Genomic DNA, 25681 nt, shown 5'->3' with positions numbered 1-25681 from the left:
GGCATGACCCCTGGAGAAACAAGCTATGGGAGGTACCTGAAAGATGCTGGCAACTTGAGGTTTCCCTGTTGAGTACCTAGCTGTGATGTGAATGAAACAGCAGTTCTCTCAAAACACCAGCACAGTGTGCAGCAGCCAGAAAAGCCAGCAGAGCTTTGGATGCTATCAGGAAGTATTTTGAGAATAAGATAGAGGACATTTTCCTGCTACCCACAACCTCAGTGTGCCCATTTCTCAAGTGCTTGTGCAACTCTGGTCTCCTCTAACTCCATTGTGCCCTACTTGAGATGTGGAGGTACAGAGAACTAAAATGATTGAGGAGATGGAGCATCTATCTTATGAGCAGAGACTAGAAAAGCTTACACTCTTCATTTTGGAGAGGAGGAGACTGAGGGAGGGTGTAACCAAGTTTTACAGTATTGKGAAGGTGGGCGGATAAGGTGCATGTGGAATTATTATCCACTAAGTCCTGCACCAGCAGAGCTAGGGGAGACTTGATAAGGCTAATATGAAGTTGGTTTAAAAGAAAGTACTTCTTTTACAGGGGATTAGTGAACTTCTAGAATTTGTTGCTGCAGGAGGCTGTGGAGGCAGACAGTATTAGCAGTTCAAAAAGGGACTGGTCAAACTAATGGGCAATAGGCTCATAAACAGGTACAAAAAGGAGGAATAGACAAGGATATAGCCTCTAACATCCCTAATCCAAGGACTGTAGATGCTGGGATGTTTGAGGGGAGTGGACCGTAGTAAGTAACGGTCAGGGCATAGTGGGCTAGATGAACCCTTATTCTGACCAAAATGGGCACATTCGTAGTGTTCTTAACTCTGAGGCTTGTACCAAACTATGTGGATAATCAGGTCCCTCTTGTGGCGAAAGTCTAGTATTGTGAGCGTGCTGTTCTGCGGTATCACTTCAGACTACATACAACATAAAATGGGATGAGTTTTGTGTGATAGAGACTTCTCGGAGAGGTGCAGGAGTTTTACTGAAAGTCTGTCCCCTGGCTTATTGAAGACCTAAAGGCTGTGGGATGGTGTTGCTGATTCTCCGAGTCTGGACTCCAGTGCCCAGAGTATGGTCCAAAGGACTGGAAGTCCCCAGGCAGAGCTCGGTGTGACTTGCGCTTGTAGCCTCAGCTGGGAGAGACGTGGGGCTGGTGTTTTAGGAACCTGGGAAAGGTTAGCTCTGCTCACTCCCCTTCATGACTGTTGTTTGCTGAGAGCAGGGCAGCAAGGAGAAAAGCACTTCAGCTTGTGCCACAGGGTGCTGCTTTAGTTTGCCTTTGAGGGTTTAACTGAAGGTGCAAAAAAGGCAGGCTTAAAGTATGCATGGGTTTCCACAAGAGACCCTGTTCTGTGCTGAGATCACATCTCTGTGCCCTTGCCTAACTTTCTAGGTGGCAAGAAGTTGTCACACATGGTATTTAGAGGGCTAAGCTCTGTACTCAAAACTTCTGAGAAAAAGAGCCTGTTCAGCCTGGGTGACCGCAACTGTGGATGTTGGCTTTCAGTTCTCACAAGCTCTTTGACAGTCCCAGCCAAAGTGCTGTCAGTCTTTGCAGTCCTGATGTGGGAGTGGGCTGCTGTAAACTGGGAGAATTTTTTGAGTGAGATTTAGGAAACATGATTTCTGGTCCCGTGTTCTGCTCGTGCTGCTGTCTCTATTGCAACCCCCTGGCCTTGAGCCCTGGGGAGGCTGATTCTACCACCTGCTGCACTGACTGGAACTGGCTCCTGGTGCTCCTCTCTGGTTGCAAAGCAGCGATTGTATCATTTTATATTTGGGCTATAAGTTCTCAGATGGGGACCATAATCTTTGCATAGCACCAACTTCAGCAGAGGGCCCTGGTTAGCTATAATGGCTGGCTCGACCCTGAAGTGTCAGTACCATCCTTCCAGCAATGTCCTACTCAACATCTGAAATGAGTGTGTCTGACTGCTGCGTCTCTGTCCTTGACTCTTTCCCAAGCTATGCCGGACATTTTATATGTTGTGATGAATCAAGTCACTGGTTGAATACAAGATAGCAGGCTTTGAACTTTCCAAGTCAGGCTTGTTAGTTATGCTGATGTCTTATTGCACTGTCTAGGGTGGAACTGTGCCCCAGTGGTATAAAAACAACACACTGAGACAAAACAAAGGTCCCTCTAGCCCAAGGTCCCATCTCCAACAGGAGCTTGGGCTAGAGTGAAGGTCATCCACTTGCTTGACTTTCCATGTGTCAATATTTAAAGTAGGACCTGTGTAGTGTGACATGCCCATTACACTTCAATACATCCACCTTTCACCTACGACAGGCTTAAGAAGTCCCTAAACCAGAAGTGCTTAAAACTCCTTACAAACACACCTCTGCCTMTCCCTCCCCCCCAATTTTTTCTAGTCCTTCTTTCACCCACATTTGCAGTCTGATCTCCATAATGCCTGACAGCAACAAGTTCCTCACACTGCCTGAAGTGCTTCCTTAGTTATGCTTGACTAATTGCATTGCTTGCTCCCCAGTGCTGGCACCGATGAGAAATAATTGTTTCCTGTTCACCTTCTTGACACCACTGGTAGTCTTGTAGACCTAAGTTGTCTTTGCCTCCTGTCTGCCTTCTTGTTTATATCTGTTCTTTCAGCCTGTTTTCTCAATCAGTCACAGCTGTAGCACAAATCCCTTCCTCTCTGTATTTAACCCTTTCTCCTCTTCCTCCTCTCTCCTTGCAGCTGGAACATCAGCTACAGTCTCTGAACTCAGAGCAACTGGAGACCCGGGTGCAGAATGAAAGGCTCCGGCACCTTAATGAAAACCTCCTGGAAGAGCTGGAGAAAAGCAAATGGGAGCTGGAGGCAGCAAAGGGACAATTACAGAAGCTCCAGAAAGAGGCCCAGCTTGAACAGGAGCAGAAGGACAGGTGGGGATGGGCAGGAAGGGCAGGAGGGTGGGTTGTCTGGGAGGGGATCCAGGCAGAGAGGAAGGATGTGCAAGTAATTAAAGAACAAGAATCTCTAATTAGAAGCTTTCACTCTGTCAGAGGATTGCCTGCCTCTTCTTGAGAAAGAGAAGTAACCCCAGTGATCTTACGAGCCTAAACAGGGAGTAATACTGCTACCTCTCACCTGCCTATAGTGGGAAATGAATTTGTTCATTGATATTTGGCTATAAAAGCACTATAAAAAAATACAAGTGTCCCTCAGTCTAAAGGAGGTTTCCTTCATTGTATTTTCCAGTTCACCATTGCCTCTGCAAAGTTCCTACAGATCCTGTGCTAATCGCTTGTGTTTCTGTTTTGGAGCTTTATCTAATAATACCCAACTGCTTTTCATTGGGATGTTTCAGTTCCAGATGGCAGTAAATGTTCTTCCCATGTCTAGCAGTTGAGGAAACTGGAGGGTGAACAGGGGAAAATGGATTACCTGTCCTCACACAGAAGGAGAGCAGGAAAGCTGGCTCTCACGGCCGTGCCTCTTCCACTGAAACATCCTAGCAAAGGATGCTTCTTTGCAAATGCAAGGGAGCTTTGTATTTCTTGCCTCACTGACTTCCACTTTTAAAATTTCCTTCACCCAGGGATGTGTTTAGAGTCTCCAAGAACATGCAGAAAGAGAAACAGAGCCTCCTTCGGCAGCTGGAGCTCCTCAGGTAAGAACAGAGGTGGTGGGAGATGCTGAGCCCTTGGTGTACAGCAGACAGCCTCAAACCCTGCTTGCTTGCTCTCGGGAGTCTGGCTGACAAAGTCAATGGCTTGTTTGGGGGTGGGAATGGGGAACTGTCCTTTCTTTCTGATGGTCTCTTTCTCGCTAAGCTTATTTGCTGGTTCACTGGCAGTGCTGAGGTTTCRGCACCGTGCTCATTCTCTCCATAGAAAGCTATGGGAGTGTATTCAAGCAGCATTCACACGCTGCCTGTTTTCCTAGGGCCAGAGCCAGACAGTGTTGTGCAATCTGATCAGCTCCAGCGGAGCACAGGCTGTGTTATTGCACCAACTAATCCCTCCACTGGAGGGATTTAGTCTTTCTTGCTGACTAAGGGGACCATGTGAAGTCTATCAACTGTGCTGGGATGCATTGAAGTCCCAACCTGTCTAGCAGTAAAGAGCATCTTTATCCGTGTCCCAAGCTCCCTCTCCTTCCTAGCATTCAAATGCTGGTCTTTACTTCATTTTCAATGAGTGCTTCTTTGTCTCTCTCCTGTGTCTTCCTTTGGAGCAGAGAGATGAACAAGAAACTTCGAGATGAGCGAGACACTTTTGAAGCCAAGAMGCTGGTTAGTCTAAGAAAGAAAATCCTAATTCCTAAGCACCCTCCTTTCATCTGCTGCTATTGCTGTCACCACTCGGGGGCCTGTCACTTCCACGGGGGACAATGACCTGAGCTCACGAGGCCTGATGTAGTGCATGAGTACAGACTTCACAGCACCTCTCCGCCAGAGCTGGAGAGAAGCTCTGCTCTCTCCAGCTGCTGCCCAGGTTCAAACCAAGGCACATTAGCCTGGGACTGCAACATAGCCCTCTGCGGGACTGCAGTGGGGTGCTGCCTGCTGCTTGTGCTGGGCCTGCGCTTTGTGACAGGCACTGGGCACATGTGAGGGGGGTAGTGAAGCTGGATGCATCCCTGGAGCTGGGTGGGAGGAAGAAGATGGATTCCCAGATACGCTGCCGGCTGCACTGGAGGTGGCAGGGGGATGGGAGGGTTTTAGAGTTCGTCTCTGACCCCTCGAGTTCATAGCAGATGTTTTCAGATGTTCCCTTTGGGGCAGCCACCCCATTCCTGCAAACTCTGCTCTGGTGGAGATGCAGCTTTGAGCCTTGTATCAAAGGACTAGGAGGAAGCAGGAAGCCTGCTTGGAATATGGGCAGTTGTTGGCCCTGGGGAACATCTGGGACAGTCAATTCCATCATTAGCCTTTCTCAGCCTCCCAGATAAGTACGGGCATGTGATCTATTTTTAATTATTATTCTTTTTTTCATGGAAGAAGTCTTTGTGTTCCCATATGTCACTGCCAAGGCTGCTCTGTGCCCTTCTTGGGACTCATCCCTGCTACCACGTTCCTTTCCCTGCTCTGCCACCATGCTCCACTTGAAGGCCTGGAAGCAGCTCTCTTGCAGTGATGACAGCCAGTAGTAGGCCACAAGAGATGAGACATGTCCTTTGTGGCTGGTATGTGAAGGAACATGAAAGCAGGCCCGGGGACGGGGCCCGGGTAGGATAGAGTTGCCCTTTAGCCTTTTGAGGGGCACTTGCTGAGTGGAGTCTCTACACAGCTGCTTTCTACTCAGGAGAATAACTTCAGTAACTATCATAAGGAGGTGAGGTGTGTGTGCCTGCCTGTGTGTGTGTTTCTGAAATCTGAAGGGAGATCTTTTGTTTTTAAAGATGTGGTGTGTTGTGTGTGCATGCGTGTGTGTGTGTGTGTATGCCAGAGCTTACTGCTTCCTCTGGAAAAGTAATAAACACAGTTACTTTGTTGCAGAGTCCAGTGCAAATAGGCAAAGAAAATGGTGCTTTCTCCTGTTTCCATGTGTAAAGCTACAGCAACTTCTGGGTTCCTGTGGGTGGGCTGGCAGACCTGTGGGCACTGCAATTCAGGGAGGTGCCTGGGTGTGTGCAAAGCTGGTGCTCCTCTCCTGTCTTCTCCACCRCTAGGACCTGCCCAGGGCTGGTCTGAAACAGGACAGCTGCAGATGGACCTAAGAGAGAGCCTGGCAGGAGGCAGTCATGGCACAGAGGAGCTGCTTTCTCCCTTCTCCTTCCTGGGCAGGCGGTAGGGATGGAGCAGCAGGGTGAACTCCAGCTGCCAACGTTGCTCATCTGGCAAGGCTGGGTCATGCTGGGCTGATCGAACCTGTGCTGGAATAGGGTTTTTTTCCTTTGACAGCCAGAGCCTGTTGGCCACTCTCATTTCAGTCTGCAGGAAAGCAGGGCTCCAAGGGATTGCAGAGATGCTGCTATCATCTAGCACCTGCAGAAGACCTGCCTTCTAGCCTGTCCAACTGTAAGAGGGACAGGATATAACAATAATTCCCTGCAGCAGCAAAAAGGGTAGTCCAGCCTTCTGACGTGGATTCCTGGTGTGTGGCCCACTCCCTAGCAGAGAATATAGATTTCTTTTTAGCCTGTAAAAACATGTATGTCCTTAATACTCTCTGTCAGTGCTGGGAAGGATTGTGTTATTTCTGTGAAATGAAGGTGTGATGAACAGTGGTTCTTTCATAGTAAAGACGTTCAAGTGGTTGGAAGGAGTGTTGGGCTGTATGTGGCTGATGGCAACACAGCCACTGCTCCTTTGCACTTCTCAGTGCCCAATTTAATACCTTAYTCTTTGTAAGAGTTTCTGGCCTTGCCAGGGTGGGCAGGCCTGGCCCCCCAGTGCTGTGGAGCACATTTTCCTCTGGTGGCCAYGTCAGAGGCAGCGCTGCCTGTGCCCAAACAAGGCTGCGAGTGCCCTTTAGATCCCGGGGTTGCAGGCTCCTTCTGCGCCCATAACCCATCTGGCTGTGTTACATTTGCTTGCTCTGTGGTGACTGAGGTCTTGTCCTGAGTGAGCAAACTTCATGTCCATTCATTGTGAGGGGTGTTCTGGGACTTTGACCGCACCAGACATGTATTTGCATTTCACAGACAAACGAGAAGATGCTTTATTTTCTTTCCCATCTGAAATGCCTGTATGTACCCTGTCATTGTGGAATCCTTGGCATTGTGTGTTGTACAGCTGCAGTGTTGCATCTGTCCCTTTACCATCCCTATGAAAAGCCAAATGTTACATAAACCTGGCAAGCCAATAAAGCATGGCAGAACCAATGGGAAAATGCACCCGGTTGTTTCTTCTTTCTTCCCCAGGTACGTACTCCGCAGGCTGTGTTTCCTCTCTAAGCAGGGCGATGCAGTAGCAGGTTGCCTGAAGGCTGCGACTCAGCTGAGCCTCCAGTGGGCTGTAATGTGATTTCCTTGTTCCTACGTGTCTAGAGAGTGCCCTTGACTGAACCTGCTGTTCCCAACACAAACCCTGAAAGCTTCCTCCTCTGTTCCCCCTGGAGAACCACTGGTTGGCTGAACCACAGCCTAATATCAGTGCTGGCAGATGGGTCACTACAGACTTGAGGGTCCTTTGGCTTGGAAGATGTGCGCTCCACAGTTGCGAGCCTCCTGCAACAAACCAGAGCCAGGCAGCACCAAGTACAACCAGCAAGGTCAATGTGCTTGTTGGCTGTAGGACACTTGAGGTGTGTGGGTTTGTTTCCCTTTGTGGGTTTCCTTGTTTGTTTTAAACCACTTCCTTTTCCCTTGCTCTGGAAATGAAGTTGCTGAGAGATGGCTCTCAGTGCTGGATTGCTTCTGTGTCTGGAACTTCTCCTAAACATCAATTTTACATGCAGTAAATGTTTTGGGTTTTTTCTTTAAGTTCCCAGTTGGGTGAGGCCCTCTATGGGGTCCAGAGTATCTCCTTTTGTTATATTGCACTGTGGTAAAGGTGTTCTGGGAGTTCTGGCCCATGGAGCAGCTTTTTAATTTTTTGCCTGTTAAAATAACCTGGAGGTTATTGAAGGAGTAATCTTTATAGTCCTCCCTTGGGCTGTGGGCAGCATGAAGGAAGGCCTGTCAGGAGCTGCCTGCAGGTGTTCAGTCAGCTCAAAACTGATCTGGCAGGCTGCAGACTCCTCTTCTTTCCCCACCTTTACCCCCAGAAATAACTTGTGAGGACGTGTCCGAAATCTACAGACTCACAGAGGAAGTACATCTCCCTCAGAGCCAGGGTGGTGGGCACCTTGCCACACTGTATCTTATTTCACATTTTGTGGGTGAACAGAGGAGTTAGCCCGGCTGTATGAGGCAGAGAGGCTAGGCTTTAGCCCAGCGTTTGGGAGAGCTGGCGGGTCATCCCCCACTCTGCTACAGGCTTTCCTGCGTGATCTTGGGCAAACTGCTTATCTTTGTCTCTGCTGGGGATGACAAAGCTGCTTTATGTTGGGGAGGAGGGTTGTGAGAGGAACTGTTCTGTCTTCTCCTTCTCTGGGAAGCTGGTAAATGTTGGCTGTAGGGAGTGTGGTAGTCTAGGAGGTAAGTAGGAGGAAAGCATGGAGAGGGACGTGCATCTGAGGCAGACCATGTACACTGCCCTTTGCAGAGCAGTCTCCTTTCTTATGGGCTGTTCCTGAGGTGCCTGCGCAGCTATGGGTGAGTACCTGAGGTGGAGGGGTAGTGGTCCCTTCTGGAGAAGGGGCAACTATGTCTCCCACAAATCATTGGCATAATAAAAGGGCAGGCGGGGGAAGAGAGATTCAGCTGTGGCACAAGCTGGAGGTCAAGCCACAGGAAGGACAGCTCTGGCTGTCTTGAGAAGGACTACAGTTTTGGGCACCATCATTTTTGCTGTATTTTGTGGCAAAGGGGAAAGCAGCATCAGCGGTGCCTTCTTGCATGAGCTAAACAAGCTGAATGGAGAAAGAGCAAGCCCTGTGCTCACTGCTGTCCAAAGCCTCAAACTGGGCTCCACCACTGCACATCGTGGGGCTGGAAGGGCTCCAGCCCTCCTTCCAAAGTGGTCACAGAGGTGACGAGTGGCTGAACAGGGACTGGTCAGGTTCCTGGCTCCTAACCGCATTCTTCATCCCTTCTCTTTTCAACTTCCAGGCGCCTCAGAGCAAAAAGCCCCTGTTGAAGAAAGGGTCAGTGCTAGGCAGTTACCTGCTGGACGACAAGCCGGTCAAACGGTTAGATGGGCATCTGTGTTGTGTTTGTGGTGTCAGTCTGTGCCCASTGGAGTCCCCTGTCAGTCACTGTGTCCTGTGTCTGGTTCCCCCTCAGCACTGGCTGATTGTTGGAGAGTGGTGGGATGTGACTTGGCTGTGGCTCCAAACGCCTCTTGGCACAAAAGGATGGTGTCTCAGTGGGGAGCTAAGGGTGCCTTCAGTTAACTTTCACACTGCGGTGCCCCAGCTCTGGGTTGCTTCTTCGTGCAGCAATGGGGGAGCAAATCTAAATGCCATCAGAGGCTGAGGGAGTGTGTTTTGGGGATGGGAGTCATGAAGGCTGCCTTTATGACTGAGCCAGGCTCCATTAAAATGACTGGATCGTCTCCCACATGTGCCAGCTCCTCCTTGGGCAGAAATCCTGTCCACTGGTGCCTCATGCCACAGACTGTGTGTCCCCAGAGCATGGCAAAGGGCAGGAGTTGCACAAGGCTTGTGTTCTCTCCAGCAGCTGAAAGCCCCAAGGAGAAGGCCCAGCTCCAGGAGGGTTCATCCTGCCCAGCTCCCGCCACACCTGCACAGACACCTCACCTGGCACATCAGCCAGGGTAGACAGATGTGCCTGTGTGGCCCAAACTACACTTCCTTTTTTTTTTTTTTTTAAACTTGCAGATAGTACAGTGGCTTCAATAGCCACGTGCATGCGCTTGCCTGAACTGTGCTGGCTTTAAGCATCAGCCATTGCAAACTAGGTGCGTGCTCTGAACACGTGCATTGGCCCAAAGCCTGCTTCATTTGACAGGCAGGAGAGGTCAGCCCAGCCCCGACCTGACTTGGAACTGGATCTCCCCTGGACCAGCTGGCCTCAGACAGGTTTTAAGACTGCACATTTCCCTATTTCCTACCAGCTCACTGTGGAAAGTTCCCACTCTTCCTCAGCTTCTCCTGGTACCAACCAGAGATGTAGATCTAGGCTGAGAGTTTCTTCCAGGTGCAACTTAGCCTTAACGCTTGCTGTTCTAGTAGTGGCCTTTAGGAACTGAGCTTCAGGCATCTGAGCTCATGGTCTGCTACAAAAGCAAGTTAGCTGTGGAGCAGGCCTGATCCTTTAGCCAGGGTCAGGGGGTTTCTTGGCTAGGTCTGATGCAGATCTCTTTCCTGGCAGATGTGCCATTCCTTGGGACCAAACACCCAAGTTCTCCTTTTCCCTCCTTTCCTCCAGCCTTGCTGCTATTTCTTGCAAAGATCCTGCTAGTTGCTGCTGGCATAAACCAATTGGACAGGCTTAGTGGGTARAGGAGCCTGGCAGAGAGGGTGATGGGCAAAAGAGAGAAGTACCTGTTGGTCCTGTCTCTGTCCCAGTACTGTTTCACATCACATTGCTTGAGAAACATAAATAAAATCCATTAGAGCTGTTAAAGTTTTAACTTGGAATCACTGTTCAGTAAGTTGTGGTCCCTTTTTTTTGTCCTCTTTTTCTCTGAAGAGGCTTTTGACTCTCACCCCCTCATTGCTGATACTCCTGCTGGCCCTGGGAGATGGGGGAAGGTTGTGCACCCTTATGTCCCCCAAGAGCCTGAGCCCAGGATGATGTGTCTGTTTTCTGTGGGGAGAATTTTCAACTGGCCCAGCTCTGCCCCAGCATTCGGGCAGAATGCAGGGAGGAAGACCAGGGATTTGAGCTCCCTTCCACAGAAAAAGCGTAGGCTTGGCAGTTAGGGAGTTTTGCAGCACAGGTGAGGTGCACCCTTAGGAGTGAAAGTTGTTGCCTTCATTCCTGCATTTATGCCTAGTGAAAAAGTTGCAAAGAGAGGTGGGATGTACTGCCTCTGCACAAACTGACTGTAGGAAGGCTTTGGTCTCTTTTCTTTGCTTTCAAACCCAGTTTGGTGGCCAGTGAAGGTGATGGAGATCTCTGTGATGGATAAAATCCTTCGGTTGCTTTCTAAGCCTTTTCACTTCTTTCTTTAATTCTTTAACGATGGAAAGCCACAACAGATCTAAGATACTTCCTTGCTCCTTGGCAATGATTCCAGTAGTTTAAATCAGTTATTCTAGTTGGTTCTGTCAAAAAAAAATGTTCCTCCGCTTACTTTGCCACAGTGGATGACGTGTGTCAGGACGGTCCTGCGCAGTCRCAGGCGGTGTAACACCTATGCCCCAAAACACAGCTTGAGCAGGGGGCTGGGGGATTTTTGCCTTTGAGGGCGCAGCATGGCGGGTTGGAAGCTTGGAAGAACAAACGTCTCTCAGGTCCCGGCGCTCTGACTTCAGGCCAGGCGCRAATGCAGGCCAGAGCAGAGCCAACACTGTGCAAAGTGACATGGGAACTCAGGAGTGCAACTGCTCCAGAACAGGGCTCTGGGGTGGTTGCTGCATTTCAGGTAGATGTGCCCACGTACTTCATTGCTACATGCAGTGTGGCTGCAGGAGCACAGAAATTCACACTGCCTGCCCACCTACCCCTGCGGGCCCCGGGCTGCTGGAGCTGTACAGCAGCAGTTCCCAGGTTCGCTAGCATGGCCAGCTCAGGTGCTGTGATGTGAGGGTCTCACTGCAATTTGCACACCTATGGCAAGAGAACCAGGACGTGGGGTGGCCAGCAGGTTTCTGTTCCCTCGGCWCAGTAAGACTCTCCTTCAGCAATGTTTGGGAGCGATGGGCTTGTTTCCCGGGACAAGGCTGTGTGCCTTCAGCAGAGGGCAGTAACACACACGCACGCTGCACTCGGCCTCGTCAGAGCACTCAGCCAGCCCTCACCCTAATTGCAGTCAAAACTCTTTTTGCTAATCAGGAAACCTTTGTCACTTCTTTTTGTGTTGTTTTGGTAACAAAGAGGGTTTTTTCTGTTGCTTTTTCTTTTGTCTTTTCCCAGTTGCCACTGTATTTGTGTACTTTATGTACTTTGTCCCGTTTTTGAGTACTGAGGGAAGCGGGAGGCAAAGAAGCCTTGAAAAATCCAGAAGGTGGGATGTTTTTATTAAAATTAATKAAATGTATGTTATCACATATGAGTACAGCATAGCTCAAGTGAGCTGTCTCTCTTCCCCTMGGGGTGCAGCTGGTGTCTTAGTCATAGTTTAGTATGGGGAGTAGCATACGTGTGAACTAGTGTTCCTGCAAGCATATCATTGGTACTAACTGGATCACACTGGTTGTTTTGCGGACTCGCGACCTCYTCCTTCTCCTCATCCCCCCCCACCCCCAAATCCCATTTGTGGTGCCTGTGGGCTTTGATACAGACAACTGGCTTCTGCGGACCTTCCCTTCACCTTCCCTGTGGATGTGGCAATGGAAGAACCCAACAGGAAGAACTGTAAATAYTTCCCAGGCAATGGGACAGAGTTGACAGTGGGAAAAGGCACGAACTTTGGAGAGAAGAGCAGAGATGAGGAGAGATGGTCAGCAGCAGCAGACACTGAGGGACTGAAGATGACTTTGAAGAGTGATGTTGACTGTAGAAAAACAGCAGATGGATCAGATGATGCTCCATTGCCTCCTAGAGGACAGCCCATTGGCACAGAAACCAGGGTGAGTCTCATTACTAGTGGTTCTTCCTCAAATGCTTCCTACCAGGGACTTGAGGGTTCCTCACTCTCTTCCCACCTAACTCCAGTCCTATATGTTTATAGGGCAGGGATCCGTTGCCTAAATCAAAGCGCAGCCTATAGCTGGGCTTCTCAAAACTGCATCCCTTTCTTCTGTTACAGCTCCAGGCACTGGAAACAGCCAGTTTTTCCCCAGATCGCATGTTTAAAGTGGTGTTTGTGGGCAACTCTGGYGTTGGGAAGAGTTCCTTCATCCACCGCTTTTGCTATGACAGGTTCTTGGCAGACCTCAACGCAACCATTGGTAAGTAAAGGGGTTCCTGACCTGTCCAGCTAAGAGGAGTGGGAATGTCAAGTTGGACGTAGGCTTTTTTCCCCCTATTTTAGTCCAGGCAATTTCTAACCCTAAAGGTAAAAGTAGTCTCCTCTCAGTTTCCAGTCAGTCTTCTAGTTTCCCTGAATTAAATGGTGCTGATCCAGCTCATTGGTCTTGCAATGGCAAGCTGTTCTCTCCCCATCCTGTCTTATGATTGCTGTTACCTCCTTGACAGGTATTGATTACCAGGTGAAGAGTCTGATGGTGGATAACACCCAAGTTGCCTTACAGCTTTGGGATACAGCTGGACAAGAGAGGTAAACACTTTCTGTGAAGATTCCCCACTGCCAGGCTCAGTGTAGGAAACAGGAGATGAGGGGGGCAGCAAGGATATCCTGGATCCTATCTGTGAGAAAATCGTCAGTTGCAGAAGGACCATAGTGTGCACAGCAGCTATTCTGGTGCTGGACCTGTGGCAAAGGTCCACACCAGAGACTTAGAGAAGTTGTGGTTGCCAAGCAGGACCTGGTGAAGATGACTTTGAGGACTGACAGGAGAGTATGTTTCTATATGCCTGACTCTTATGCTTGTGGCTTCAAGCAGTCTTCCCATAAATGACTGTATAGTGRGCTTCAAAGCTCCTCTAGTCCTTGAAGTTCTCCTTTATTGGCCTGCTTCCAGGAAGAGCTATGAGACAGAGCTGGTGACCAAAACCTCTGTGTAACGGTTTCTCCAGCTGAGATGGAACCAAAAACCCTGGATAGATGTCCTATTCTCTGATTCAGTTGCACTGACCTCTAGCTTCAAAATCACAGGTCACCACTAGAGGTTGTCACCAGTGCTGCTTGGTGGGGAGCAGAGCAGTGGAAGGATATTCTTCACCCTCAGCTGCTACCAGAGAGGAAGGCCTGCTGCTACCTTCATGTAACTTGCATTTTATTTAAGATGTACTCTGAAGCTGAAGATTGAAAGCCCGTTCAAGGGGGCTGTTCCTCTCAGAGCCTGGCAAAAATAAGTGTTGTGTATTTTGTGCTAAATATGGTATGGGGCCAGACTTTCAAGGAGGCAGCTGAGGTCATGGGAAGATTATAACCTTAAGCTGTGCTAACTGGGATTAATGATGCTGTCTATCTCGGCCAGCTAGACCATGCAGATCCGGTGGGAATGTACTAAGTAGGGTTCTGTATTGAAAAGCAAACTTTTTTTTCTTCTAAATTCAAGCTTCATGTCAAAGAAATCATGATTCCCTTCTAGGGGACTCCTGCGGTTATTTCAGTGCTGAAGCTGAGCAGCAAGGGGGAATTGTTATTACACAAAATGTGACATTTTACCGAGGTCAGATTGCATCAGAGGTTATATTCAAGATATTGCCTCTGCAGAAGGCCATTTAGGGTATGGCCAAGATCCCCTGCAGCTTTAGCAGGTCTTAGATGTGTATTCACAAGGAAGAACTTGGCTGAATAGCTTTCGAATAGAAAACATGAGAAAAGAAAAAAATCCTTTTCTTACCTCTTGAGAAATATGAATTGCTTCTGATTGGAGGTGTCCAACCGAATATCCTGTGGAAGAGAGAGGAACTYCTCAGAGCATGTGGGAGAGAAGTCCTTGGTGACTTCCCTGAGCCTGGTTCTCGCTATATTTGGTGTTTCTTCTGGAGTGTGTGGCATGTCCTGTAGTTCCAGAGGTGCTCCTTGACCGCCAAAGCTACAGTCTGTGTTTTCTCAATTGTATTAGTTGCCAGAATGCCATGCCCTTGTGCCAGGAAAGGGAAGGCTTCAGACAATCAACTAAAGAGTTCAGGAAAGTCACTCCTTGCTATAGGTTTTCTTGGCTCTTAATAGCATAGCAGAGCTTATTATCCTGTGCAGGGCTGAAATACACAGCGCTCTAGTGAGATTCCAGTATTTGTGCTGCATTTAATTCCAAGAGTTTGCAAGCAATGTAATGTTGTGTCATGGCCCTACCATGAAATACTTAAGATTTTGAGAGATTTTTAATTGGAGTTTGTTCTCCAAATACAAGTCTGTGGTTCTAACAGGTGCCCGCAGGACAAAGGAGAAGTCTGATGGAGATTTCTTCTGGAAATTTTGTTTAACTGCTGAATTTATGCAGGAGGGCATTGCTTTATAGATTTGAAATCAGATTTGGAATTTGGAATCAGACTGTATCTATGCTGAGGCCTTAATTGCTGTTTTGGCAGCACTGGGGCAGACATTATGCAAGCCTCATTTACACTGTGGTACAGCTTAGTCTGCAGATTCTTCCAGACTTTATGGAAAGGTCATATTTTCCCCACCCATTTCCCCTTTTACAGGCAATTACTTTCTACTATCCCACCTAAATAGACCCATCTCTGCTTCCTTCCTTCTGAACTGGAAAGGTTTTTCTTCCTGTTTTCTCAGCATCATCCATATAGAAGGACTCCCGCTTAGTCCTGGCTGCTTGGCCCTTCACAGAGATGGGGCCTTGAAGTCTCATGGATTTGACCTGTCCGTTACCAGCCTGTGCACACACTAGCTCCAGGGGATGTCTCTCCYGTGTGGCTGCCAGGCCTTGCAGAGAGCCTGCACTAAAAGACAGATAATCCCGTTCTCTTTCCTGCTGTTACACAGCCATGGTTTTGAGAGCATCTTTGGTTTCTTTTGGGCTCAGGTTTCGGAGCATTACCAAGCAATATTTCCGGAAGGCGGATGGGATCCTGGTGATGTACGACATTACGGCTGAGTGCTCCTTCATGGCAGTGCGGAACTGGATGAGCAGTGTCCAGGTGAGAGCGAGGCAATGGCTCTCTAACGCTGGCCCTGCTGCCACCTCTGCCTCATCTCCCCTCTGGGAGCAACWCTCTTGGAGGCCCCAGGAGGTCCTGCTGGCCTTGGGAAGATGAATTATCACAGCAGATGCTATGGGTATTGCCTGTGGTAGTGAGTTTTGGACCAGGTCCTAGTAGTCCTAAGGAAGCCAGTGGTAACCCTTTAAATGAGTTGGGATGTTTCTATAGCAGAAGCCAGTGGAAGCTGCCAGAACAGCGGCGTGCATTTGTAAGCAGCCTGTGTGCATTGGCAACGTCTCCTAAACGCTGTCATGTCAGACCGGCGCTGGGGAGAGGAGCTCTCCTGGTGTCCAGCCTATCCACAGGGAAGAGAGACAGCCCTGGTGCGTTTAGACTCAGACCTGCAGCATGCATGTACAGTGCTTTGCGCAATCACATCCTGATTGCTTTGAAATTTCTATATAAGACTGTGTAACATTAGTAACAGCTTCTCTCTTTACTTCTTTTTTTCCCCTCGTTTGCTGTAGCTTTAACTGTTGATTTTTCTTTTTTTGGTGACTGTATATCACTTCGCTAGGGTTTTGCTTTTTTTCCTATTTTTACTCCCAAACTCTCAACAAAAACATTGATGACTATTTCTGTGAGGCTTGTGTCTGTGTGAGGAGACAGAAATACTTCAGTCTGTATAATTTAGATATGTTGTGTGTAGATGACTCAAAGTTGAAGTGAAATTGTCAAGAGTGGTTTTTTATTGGGCTGAGTCTCAAAAATCAAGCAAAAAGTGAAATTAATGTGGGTGGTGGGTTTTAGTGTTAGGCCTGTTTCACAGGCCTGTTAGGGGGAAAAAATGTTTAGCTATTTCTTTAGACTCTAAGAGACAAAGGTTAAGATTTCSAAAGCTAACCAGCTGCTGAAAATCTGTCTCCTTTCAGGACTGTTAAACTAAACACACCAGAAGATGAAAGCAGCCAAAATCTGTAACCTTTAAATATCTCTCCCCTTTTCCTTCCCCTTACCTTAGTATTTATCTTGCTTTGAAACCTAAGCTGTTTTGGTACTGTCGATCATCCAAGGCAGTTAAGTTTGGAAATAATTTTGAGCCACATTCTGCAGTCCTTACTTTGGTGATTTCCTAATGGGCCCTGGAGAGGGAGTTTTACGTAGGTAATGGGCTCCAGAAATCACCTAGGACTAACAGGTACTGCCGAGGCCCTATGCAAGAAAGGGTCTCTGCTTGGAAGCTGCTTAGCCTGCTTGGCCAGTGGATTTTCAGCTAAGGATGGTTGAGTTCAGGACAGCACATCAGATGAAATTATTAAACAAACATTATTGAACTTAATAAGAAACCCTGTCTGAACTTAAATTTCCGGTAGCCTAGTAGGGCAAATTTGCTGCTCTTCAGGTTTCTTATTTCCCAGAGAGGAACTTGAATTAAGTCCTGTCTCCCCTCTCTGTGCACCCCAGCTGTACACTCCAGGCACTTGGAATATATTCCCGTAGTTTAAACTTCCCTCCGCAAATCCCTGGGGCCACTTGTGGAACGGTCCTTTTAGTGAGCAAAAGGGAATATTTTGGCAGCTCCTTCAGGGACCCTGATTCTGCTCCCACTGAAGTTAGTGGCAAAGCTCCTGTTTACATAAGCTGAAATAGGATGTGCTCCAGGATATTTCTGTCCCTCGGACGAGTCTCACGGGTGCTTTGCTCTGTTCTTTTTGCAGGAAGGTATCGAGGATGGAGCTGTGATCTTTCTGCTTGGAAATAAAACGGATGCTGTGCCGAGAGGGGCCCGGAGTGTGCCCAAGGCGGAGGGGGAAAGGCTGGCAAAGGTGTGACTCTGTGCTCTCCTGCTCTGCAGCCTCCCTGCGGCTGTGAGCAGGGCAGCTTGGCTGGAGGGGAGCCCTTCCGAACTCAGAGCCATTTCCGAATATGGTGCCTTCCCTCTCACCCCCACCCGTTCTCCAATGCAAACAAGTGCCAAGGTCCCTTGGGTAGCAGGGAGGATGAGATGGCCAGCATGTGGCAGACACCTGAGGCCCTTGAGGAATGTGAAGGTGCTTCTCCGTGGGCTGGATGCCTCCTGACAGTGATGCTCAGCCTTTCTGGGGGGAGCATCCATGGCCATTTTCCTGTTCATTCTCCCATCTGATGCATGCTCTGCACAGTCCTCCTTCGCTCCTTGTGTTTGCATGCCCTCCTCCTCCTGCCCAAGTGAGGGGTGAGGTACCACCAGGCGTGCTGGGTGGGGGGAAAGGGCTGGCTCCCGAGGGTGCTGGTGGATGGTGCAGGGTGCCCGCAGCAGACCGTGGGCCTCGCTCTGCTCTCTGCAGGAATACAAGGCTGTCTTCTACGAGTGCAGCGCGATGACTGGCTATAACATCGTGGAGCCCATGCTGCACATGGCCAGGTCAGTGAATGGGCTTAATCTGAATATTTAGTCAGAAAAGCTTTGTATAATATCCCAGATTTTAAGACGTCATTTTCAGTTTGAAATCTGTATGCACCTATAATGGTTTTTCTTCCTTACTGTATTAAGCATTATACGGAATGTGATATTTTGGTGGCAATATTTTTGAAAGGGGATAGATAAAGTACTTTGTAAGGCTGAAGGAAGTTTGCTGTAAGATTCCTGGGTTTTAAAAAAGCAGTATTTTTGAAAAAAAAAAAGTATTTGAAATTTTGCAACAAAAATATCCTCTTGCTTTCTCTTATTGCTTCCCCTCCTGCTGCATCATCTTTGTTAAATTCACAGCAGGACTTAGCTATTTAATAACTGGGATGATTTACATAGTAGCTAGGTGAATCATATCTCCCACAGCACATGCCTTCGACACGCTTTATTGCCATGTGTCTGCAGGGGATGACCCAGGCAGGTGAAGCGAGCAGCCCGAGATCCTACCATCAGTCTGGGAGCTTGGAGATAAGGCACAGACCACTCAAGCCCCAGTCTGGTGCTGTGACAGCCATGCCGTCCCTTCTTGTACATGTTGAGTCTTTCTCCCTGGTCCTGTCCTCCTGCAAATTCATGCTTATTTTCTGTGTGGTTTATTTACCCAACCTCCAAACAAGCCCAGCTTTTTGTCTAGTCACTTTTCAACACCCTACATGGCCCTGGCTGATGGGGAACAAAGGGCACAGACAGATGCCTTGGCAGGAAGAGCTCAGTATCCAGGCTGTGTTTTTGATCTGTGCGGCTTGTTCCAGGTTACTGACAGCACAGGAAGACAGGCAGAGGGAGACTGCCCTGCAGCTGGAAGATGTCAGCAGGAGGAAAGGGTGCTGCACCTAAGGCACATCAGTGAGTCAGCAAGAGACACGTGCCAACACTGGTGCACGAAGCTGGGCTCCTTTTGAGCAGGCTGAATCTGATGGTATCAGCTCTGCAGAGACTCGGGGAAGGTGCAAGTTTTCCCCAGCTGGGAGTATTGAGGGACTAAATCAGGACAAAATGTACATATTATCTGTACTGTTCCATTTCCCACTTTGGCACAGAGCCCTGATCTCTGGAGGCCTCTGCTTCTTTGGAGGAACTCTGCTGGTATTGCTTAATGGCACAAATTGGGCCTCCTTTCTCTAGCAGCCGCTTCTCTGTAAAATGATGAAGTCTTGTTCCTTTTGTGTCTGGCAAAGATGTGGCTTATCAGCAGAGAGTGCAGGACATCATGGGCATTGTTTTAAATATATTATGTTATTGTTAACTGTGTAAGAAATAAAGAGATTATTTTAAATTTGGGCTGACTCTAGGTAGTGATCCATCTCTCTCCAAGAACAGCATCTCCTCTTGGTTCTGTAAGTGCAGAGCCCAGCTGAACACCTGCTCAGATCAATGGGAAGGCCTCCATCAGTTCCCATAAGATCTGGATCCAGCCCGCTCTATTTACTGGGCAATTTGGGTTGACTTGCCAACACTGTAGTTAACCAATTCCATTTTTGGATGCAGTATGATCTGGTAAACCATTCATCCCAATGGCTTCTGCATTTTGTTACCCTGTCGGACCTTGGTACTGTCCTTCTCATACTGTTTACAGAACACAGAGCAGTTGCCCTGGGACTCACAGGTGACTTTATAAAACAGGTGCTATTGTTTTATAACCGCCTGTTGYGGGAGCTGTGCAGTACCTACCGGGGTGCCATACATAGCCTGTTTTAAGGCTGAATGCTGCCTGTTTCCTGCCACTTTCGTACTCTTTCCTGATAAATCTCCAGCAGTTAGGAGTTGACTTCTCCGCAGTACTGAAAGGTCATGCCCAGATCCCATCTTTCCGGCTTGACTGTAATTCTTTCAAATATGCTTGGTGTGGAAGCACAAGGCAGCTGCCCCAGCTGTGAAACATACCTAATCACCTTGCAGTGACCTTGTGGAATAACCTGTTTCCTGGCAAAGGGCCTGAGCAAGAGCAGAATTTGAACCTGTGTCTGTTGGGAAAGGTTTTGCTTGTCACCAAGGAGTGGGGCAAAGCATGGGGAAGTGAGGGGTGAGATAGGAATGGGCTGTCGGGTCTCTGGGCCCACGTAAGCACCTTTCAGCTAGCCTGACCCTGTGGGACATTTGACATAGCCGTTGCTGTGCTTGTGCATGAAGCCCTGTTGCTCTTTGGGCCGTGATGCTTTCTGTGTTTTGTAGCTCAGTCACCCTAAAGGCTTGTGGGACTAAGCGAGCTTTTTGTAATGCCCTGTCCCCTTTATTCTTGAGCCTGTTTCTGTGTGTGACTGAAATCTTGGGTGCAAGATGTGAAACTGCAGCTATGAAACTGTCTGCCCAGCCTTATGGTGTAGAGAATGCCTATATTTATCCACTGTCCTTCCTCTCTTGAGATAAGGCAATTACTCGGACTCCAATTCTGAACGTCTGTTTGTTGCCCAGATTTCTCTGGGAATATCCCATGCAGGAAAAGTGCTCTGAGTCACTACAGCCTGTCAGCATTACCAACATTTTCCATAATCCCTCCCTATGCAGTTTCCTTCTGATAGGAAAGAGGAAATTTCTCTCCAGAAGAGTAGGATTCCTGACCAAGGGGAATAGCTAAAGATAATGAGCTCCCAGTCAGTCCTTACTGCTGACTGGCTGTGCTTCATGCTGTTGAACAGCTAGCGGATTCAATTACAAAAACACCTTTCAGAGACCAGGAAGCAGTAAGTTAGAAGAGATCCTGCCAGGGACCAGGGCTGTCGTTTACTCTATACACAGCACCAACTGGGCTGCCAGCAGAACTGCTTGTGATAGCAAGAAAGTATGTTTGGGAAGCGAAATCCTCTCTATTGTCCTCAGAAAACATCTGTAATCTTTAGATTGCTCAATGATAACCCAAACACGGGCATGGCTTTCTTGTTTTCTAGCCAGTGTGGCTCTGAAGGAACCCAGATGTTGTCACTTGTCTGTCCCTGCTGGTGGTACCTACAGTAGGTTTATAAAAGCTGATTAGGAACCCTCGTTTTGGGGGCAGCACAAGAGCAATTCATCCTGTTTTGTTTTTTTTTCTCTTTAAAGCAGCCAGAGTTTGGCTCATCAGGGAAGGCAGTGCAGAGAAGAGAACTGGGGGAGATGCTTCCCAAATGTCTGGGGACAATGTAGTGCTTTCAGAGGGGGCACATTGTCCACTTATGTCTATATTTCTAGAACTAGACATATTTAATAATATCTCATGCACCCTTCTCACTGGAGTTAGAAATTTGGTTGTTCTTCATCCTTGTGCCATGGCTCAATTCCAGCTGAATTAGATGCTTTTGTGTGTTACAGAACTAATCTCTCTGCATCTTCAACCAGAGAAATTATTACTCATTTCCCCTTCCATAAACTGATGATACAGTAGATACTTAATTTTAGCTTCTTTTTTTAGCAAGGACAGAGTGGACTTTTGTTTCAACCATGCTAGGGTGGCACAGAGTTTAAGCAGGCTGCACTTAGACACCAGTTAGCATCAGAGTGGGTGTTACATTGGATAGGACAGGGATCTTTCCTTGTCTCTCCACAGAATATTTCAGTTTCTGGTTGGAAAATCTAGACACTTCCAGTCTAGAGGGGCATGCTGTTGGTATTTGAACCTTTCTGCTAACAGACCCAAAGTAGGCTAGGAACCACTTTCCACAAAATTCCTTATTTTACTAAGTCCCCCTATTTTTTGTCAGAATCTCTCCTGCTTTCAAACGGTAGCCTTGGGAGCAGCCATCCTCTGCAAGCAATTGCAGGAAACTGCAGCATAAATAAAAGCAGATAATGGTGGTATCCTGAGATGGTATGAGACTAAGACAGGATGCAGAAATAACTCTGCCTGGGGGGTTATTCCTGCACTGTATTGGCTGCAGTTCTTGGTGGACAGGTGACTCTTTGCACATAATTTGTAAGGCATTTTGAAATCCTGTCACAAGAAAGCACTCCTACAGCCTGGGAGATCTACCCCGGCTCATGTCACAGTGCAGCTGTGTATACAATCGGAGCCAGGGGCAGAGGAGAAAAAAAACAGCTGCTCTAACAAGCAGCCAGAGTCCCCCAAAACTTCACACAGAGGCAAAGGGAACCCACTCTGCCTTTAGTTTTACTTCTTTCATGTTAATATGTTATGGATGAGCATAACAGGATTAGCCTGCCAGCATCTCTTTGAAAAGCTAAAACGGTGTTTTTTAAAACTTTCCCACAGAACAAATGCAGGAATCCCAAAGGCTTGGGATGTTTTTTCTCTTCTGCCTGTAACTGTGATGGATAAGATATCAGGGGGAAAAATACCCAGCTTATCAAATAATGGAATTACTAGCATTACCAGAAAAAAACTCACGTAGAATAAACAAGGATCCTGATTCTCTGTTCTCCTTACCGCAGTCATCTCCACTTGAACACGCTGGAGACACGACAGCATCTTACACCCACCTCGCGTGCCTCCCTCTCAGGGTGGAGGCCCAGGCAGCAGCGTGGCAGAGCCAGGGTGCACGGACAGCGCAGGGCTCACCGGCAAAGGCTCGCGTCATCCCTCAGCAGTTACGCACGTGCATCCGGCTCTTCGTGGGCTTTCCGGGAGTGTCTGCTGCTCCTTCCAGGGCGGCTTGTTCCTGTGGCACCGCTGACACCCCAAGGCATGCCAGGGTGCAGCTACTTGCAGAGATACGCCAGCTACTGTGGCACCACTTGGGTTTCTTTATTCCAGCAGCCTGAACTCCAAGGGACATTTTCCACTTATACACATTTAATCAGTTCCTGCTATGGGGATCATGCAGTATCTCCTGGATTATTTTCTGTCCTGTTAACTATTTTCTGTTCATGTCTTTCTCATGTACTTTTGACTTGGTTAATTGCTTACTCCATATATATTGAACAAGCATCTGTGCTCTGGTTATAAACAGACCTTGTGTTCAGTTCATGCTCTATATCTTTAACACTCTGGATATCTCCTGTTCCATCTATCTTTCCAGTACATCTATAGTACTGCAGTTTTGAACCCTGTTAGCTCTTTGAGCCACTGTCACAGAATCACAGAATCACAGAATCACTGAGGTTGGAAGGGACCTCTGGAGATCATCTAGTCCAACCACCCTGCTCAAGCAGGGTCACCTAGGGCACATTGCACAGGATTGCATCCAGGCGCATTTTGAATATCTCCAGAGAAGGAGACTCCACAACCTCTCGGGGCAACCTGTTCCAGTGCTCTGTCACCCTCACAGTGAAAAAGTTTTTCCTCATGTTAAGATGGAAGTGTCTGTGTTTCAGTTTGTGCCCATTGCCTCGCGTCCTGTCGCTCRGCACCACTGAAAAGAGTCTGGCCCCATCCTCTCGACACCCTCCCTTCAGATACTTGTACACGTTGATAAGATCTCCTCTCAGCCTTCTCTTCTCCAAGCTAAACAGGCCCAGCTCTCTCAGCCTTTCCTCATAAGAGAGATGCTCCAGTCCCCTAATCATCTTTGTGGCCCTTCGCTGGACTTGCTCCAGTAGTGCCACATCCCTCTTGTACCRGGGAGCCCAGAACTGGACGCAGTACTGCAGATGTGGCCTCAGCAGGGCTGAGTAGAGGGGGAGAATCACCTCCCTCCACCTGCTGGCAACACTCTTCCTGATGCACCCCAGGATACCATTGGCCTTCTTGGCCACAAGGGCACATTGCTGCCTCATGGTCAACTTGGTGTCCACCAGCACTCCCAGGTCCTTCTCAGCACAGCTGCTTTCCAGCAGGTCAATCCCCAACCTGTACTGGTGACTGGGGTTATTCCTCCCCAGGTGCAGGACCCTGCACTTGCCTTTGTTGAACTTCATGAGGTTCCTCTCTGCCCACCTCTCCAGCCTGTCCAAGTCTCTTTGAATGGCAGCACAGCCCTCTGGTGTATCGGCCACTCCTCCCAGTTTTGTATCATCAGCAAACTTGCTGAGGGTGCACTCTGTGCCTTCATCCAGGTCATTGATGAAGAAGTTGAACAAGACTGCTTATTACTTATCTAGCTGCTTATGAGTCACATTCATACATCAGCTGCACACCGACAATAATTGGGCTTCAGATTCTTCATGCCTGCGAGGCATAGTTTATATGTTCATTAAGCCAAGCAGTTTAATAAGGCCCAGGTCCTGCAAACACTAGAGTAGCTATGTGCCTTTTCTTAGTCCAGTAGAACTGGCCAGGTGGAGTTYGTTTTTTTAAGGCTATGTATCTAAATGTTTACAGAAGTTGCATTTGTGCAGTTCTGGGTAGAGGTGGTGGCAGAGGGTCCTGCAGGTGAGCAGGCAGGAACAAAGAACACGTTCAAAGGGCAAAGTATTGCCGAAAAGCCCTGCAGTGTCATTTCCTGCATGATGTGACCGTGCCGCTGGGTCTGTGGCTACTCCAGTAATAAGTGGGGGAGGAACAGGGTCTTGTGGTATACGTCACCTCTGCCTTCCTGGCACAGCCCACAGATGCCGCACAGACAGCAGTGCTGTCTAACTACGCCCGTTTGCTGACCCAAATCTGCCAAGATGGGAGGTTATGGTTTCTTGTTTGTACATGAAATCCCTGGACACAGGAAGAAGGCAGCCAAGTACAGCTGCCCCAGGCCCTGCCAAGGAGGGTTTGGGCACTAGGTTGGGACATACGTCTCTTTTTTCTTTTTTTTTTGCTCCTGGCGCTGCCACATGCTTTCTGTGAGAATCTGAGCAAACCTCTAAACATTGAAGTATGATTAGTCACCTGAGTCACTTCTATTTAATCACTTGGCTCCCCAAGGGCTCTAAGCTAAAGCCCAGTTAGGTTCCCAGAAGGCTGAGGAGACAGGAGTAGKTTTTTTTTTTTCCCCTTGTGGTCCTTTTCTTTCATAATGCTGCTTATACTTAAAATGGAACTTTTATGCTTTCTTATTTTCACTTCATACCTGGATTTTTCTTGCCCCTTCCAGTTCTGTGTGAAGCAGGCTCTTCTCTGCTGCTTTTGGTCTGACATGGCCCCTATTCTTTTGAAAATGCTCCTTCTCTCAGCCTTTCTGGGGCTGCAGTGCCCTCTCTGGTTCCCTGTAAACTGATGAATATGATGAATAAATAATGCAAAACAAAACTGTCATGGAGTGAGTCTCTCCTAACAGTCCACGTGTGGCTTCTTGGGCTGGCTGTCTTGGTGTCTTGCCTAAAAAAAGTGTGGTATCAGTTTATTAATCTGTTCACTCACTGTGAGGGGGGGGATGGAGCAATTTTGAGTTGGGGAGACGGGCAGGAGAGTTTCACAGTAGAGACAAACACCCGGGAGGTCCTAATCTGGTCTTTTCCCTCCCTCCCTGCTCAGATCTCAACTCTTCCTCCCTCTCATCCCCCAAAAGCTGTGTGTTGAGACCACTCAGCCACCAAGGGCAGTGAATGAGGGTCTTTCCTCTGTGACCAGTCTCTGTGTGAAGCTGTTTCTTTGCGCAGAGGTATTTGGACAGAAGCTGAAATGAGATAATGGAAGGATGAGGCAGGCTGCCAGTCAGGGCTTGATTTACAGGATGGTTCATGAAAAACTCCTTAACAAGCAGCTCCGAAGCATAAAAGTGAGCCTAAAACTCGCATTCGTTGCAAGGTAGCGCCTTCGGCAATGGGAACGCCAGCTTGTGCTGAAGGCGGTAAGAGCCGGAGGTCGCTGCTGACAGAGGTTTAGCAGGCTTGCACAGCGCTAGCAGCTCCAAGCCCTCGGAAAGCGTGCCGCGGGTGCCGCTGGCGTGTGACAAAACTCCGGATTTCAGGGTGTTTTTGTTTTGCCGAAAACAAGCGAAGCAGAAGGCGGGCTGCGGGGCGACGCCATGCCGGCGGCAAGGGCCGCGCTGGACGCGAGGGGCCCGCGGCGGGAGGGAGGCGCCCTCCCGGCGAGGGACCGCCCCGCGGGGTCGGGGCGGCGGCGCCTGCTGGGCGTCCCGGGGCCGGGCGGGGCGGGCCGCACCGCGCCGCCCTCCTTCTTTCTTC

The 25681-nt window shown here is 48.6% G+C and overlaps 1 protein-coding gene across 1 annotated transcript in view; it reads left to right on the top strand.

Annotated features, from left to right (window-relative positions):
• CRACR2B (calcium release activated channel regulator 2B) overlaps positions 1-18589 on the top strand; it is a 30695-nt gene extending 12106 nt beyond the window's left edge. The window contains exons 9-19 of the mRNA XM_026059105.1: positions 2707-2894; positions 3551-3622; positions 4192-4246; positions 8611-8690; positions 11912-12200; positions 12380-12521; positions 12769-12850; positions 15186-15300; positions 17022-17129; positions 17631-17707; positions 18505-18589. Of these exons, the coding sequence (XP_025914890.1) occupies positions 2707-2894; positions 3551-3622; positions 4192-4246; positions 8611-8690; positions 11912-12200; positions 12380-12521; positions 12769-12850; positions 15186-15300; positions 17022-17129; positions 17631-17707; positions 18505-18589 (1293 nt within the window). The remainder of the gene's footprint in view (positions 1-2706; positions 2895-3550; positions 3623-4191; positions 4247-8610; positions 8691-11911; positions 12201-12379; positions 12522-12768; positions 12851-15185; positions 15301-17021; positions 17130-17630; positions 17708-18504) is intronic.
• Positions 18590-25681: the final 7092 nt, after the last annotated feature.

The sequence above is a fragment of the Apteryx rowi genome, unplaced genomic scaffold (genome assembly GCF_003343035.1).
Source record: "Apteryx rowi isolate R43461 unplaced genomic scaffold, aptRow1 scaffold_152, whole genome shotgun sequence".
NCBI lineage: Eukaryota > Metazoa > Chordata > Aves > Apterygiformes > Apterygidae > Apteryx > Apteryx rowi.
This window is presented reverse-complemented; position numbering and strand designations above follow the sequence as displayed.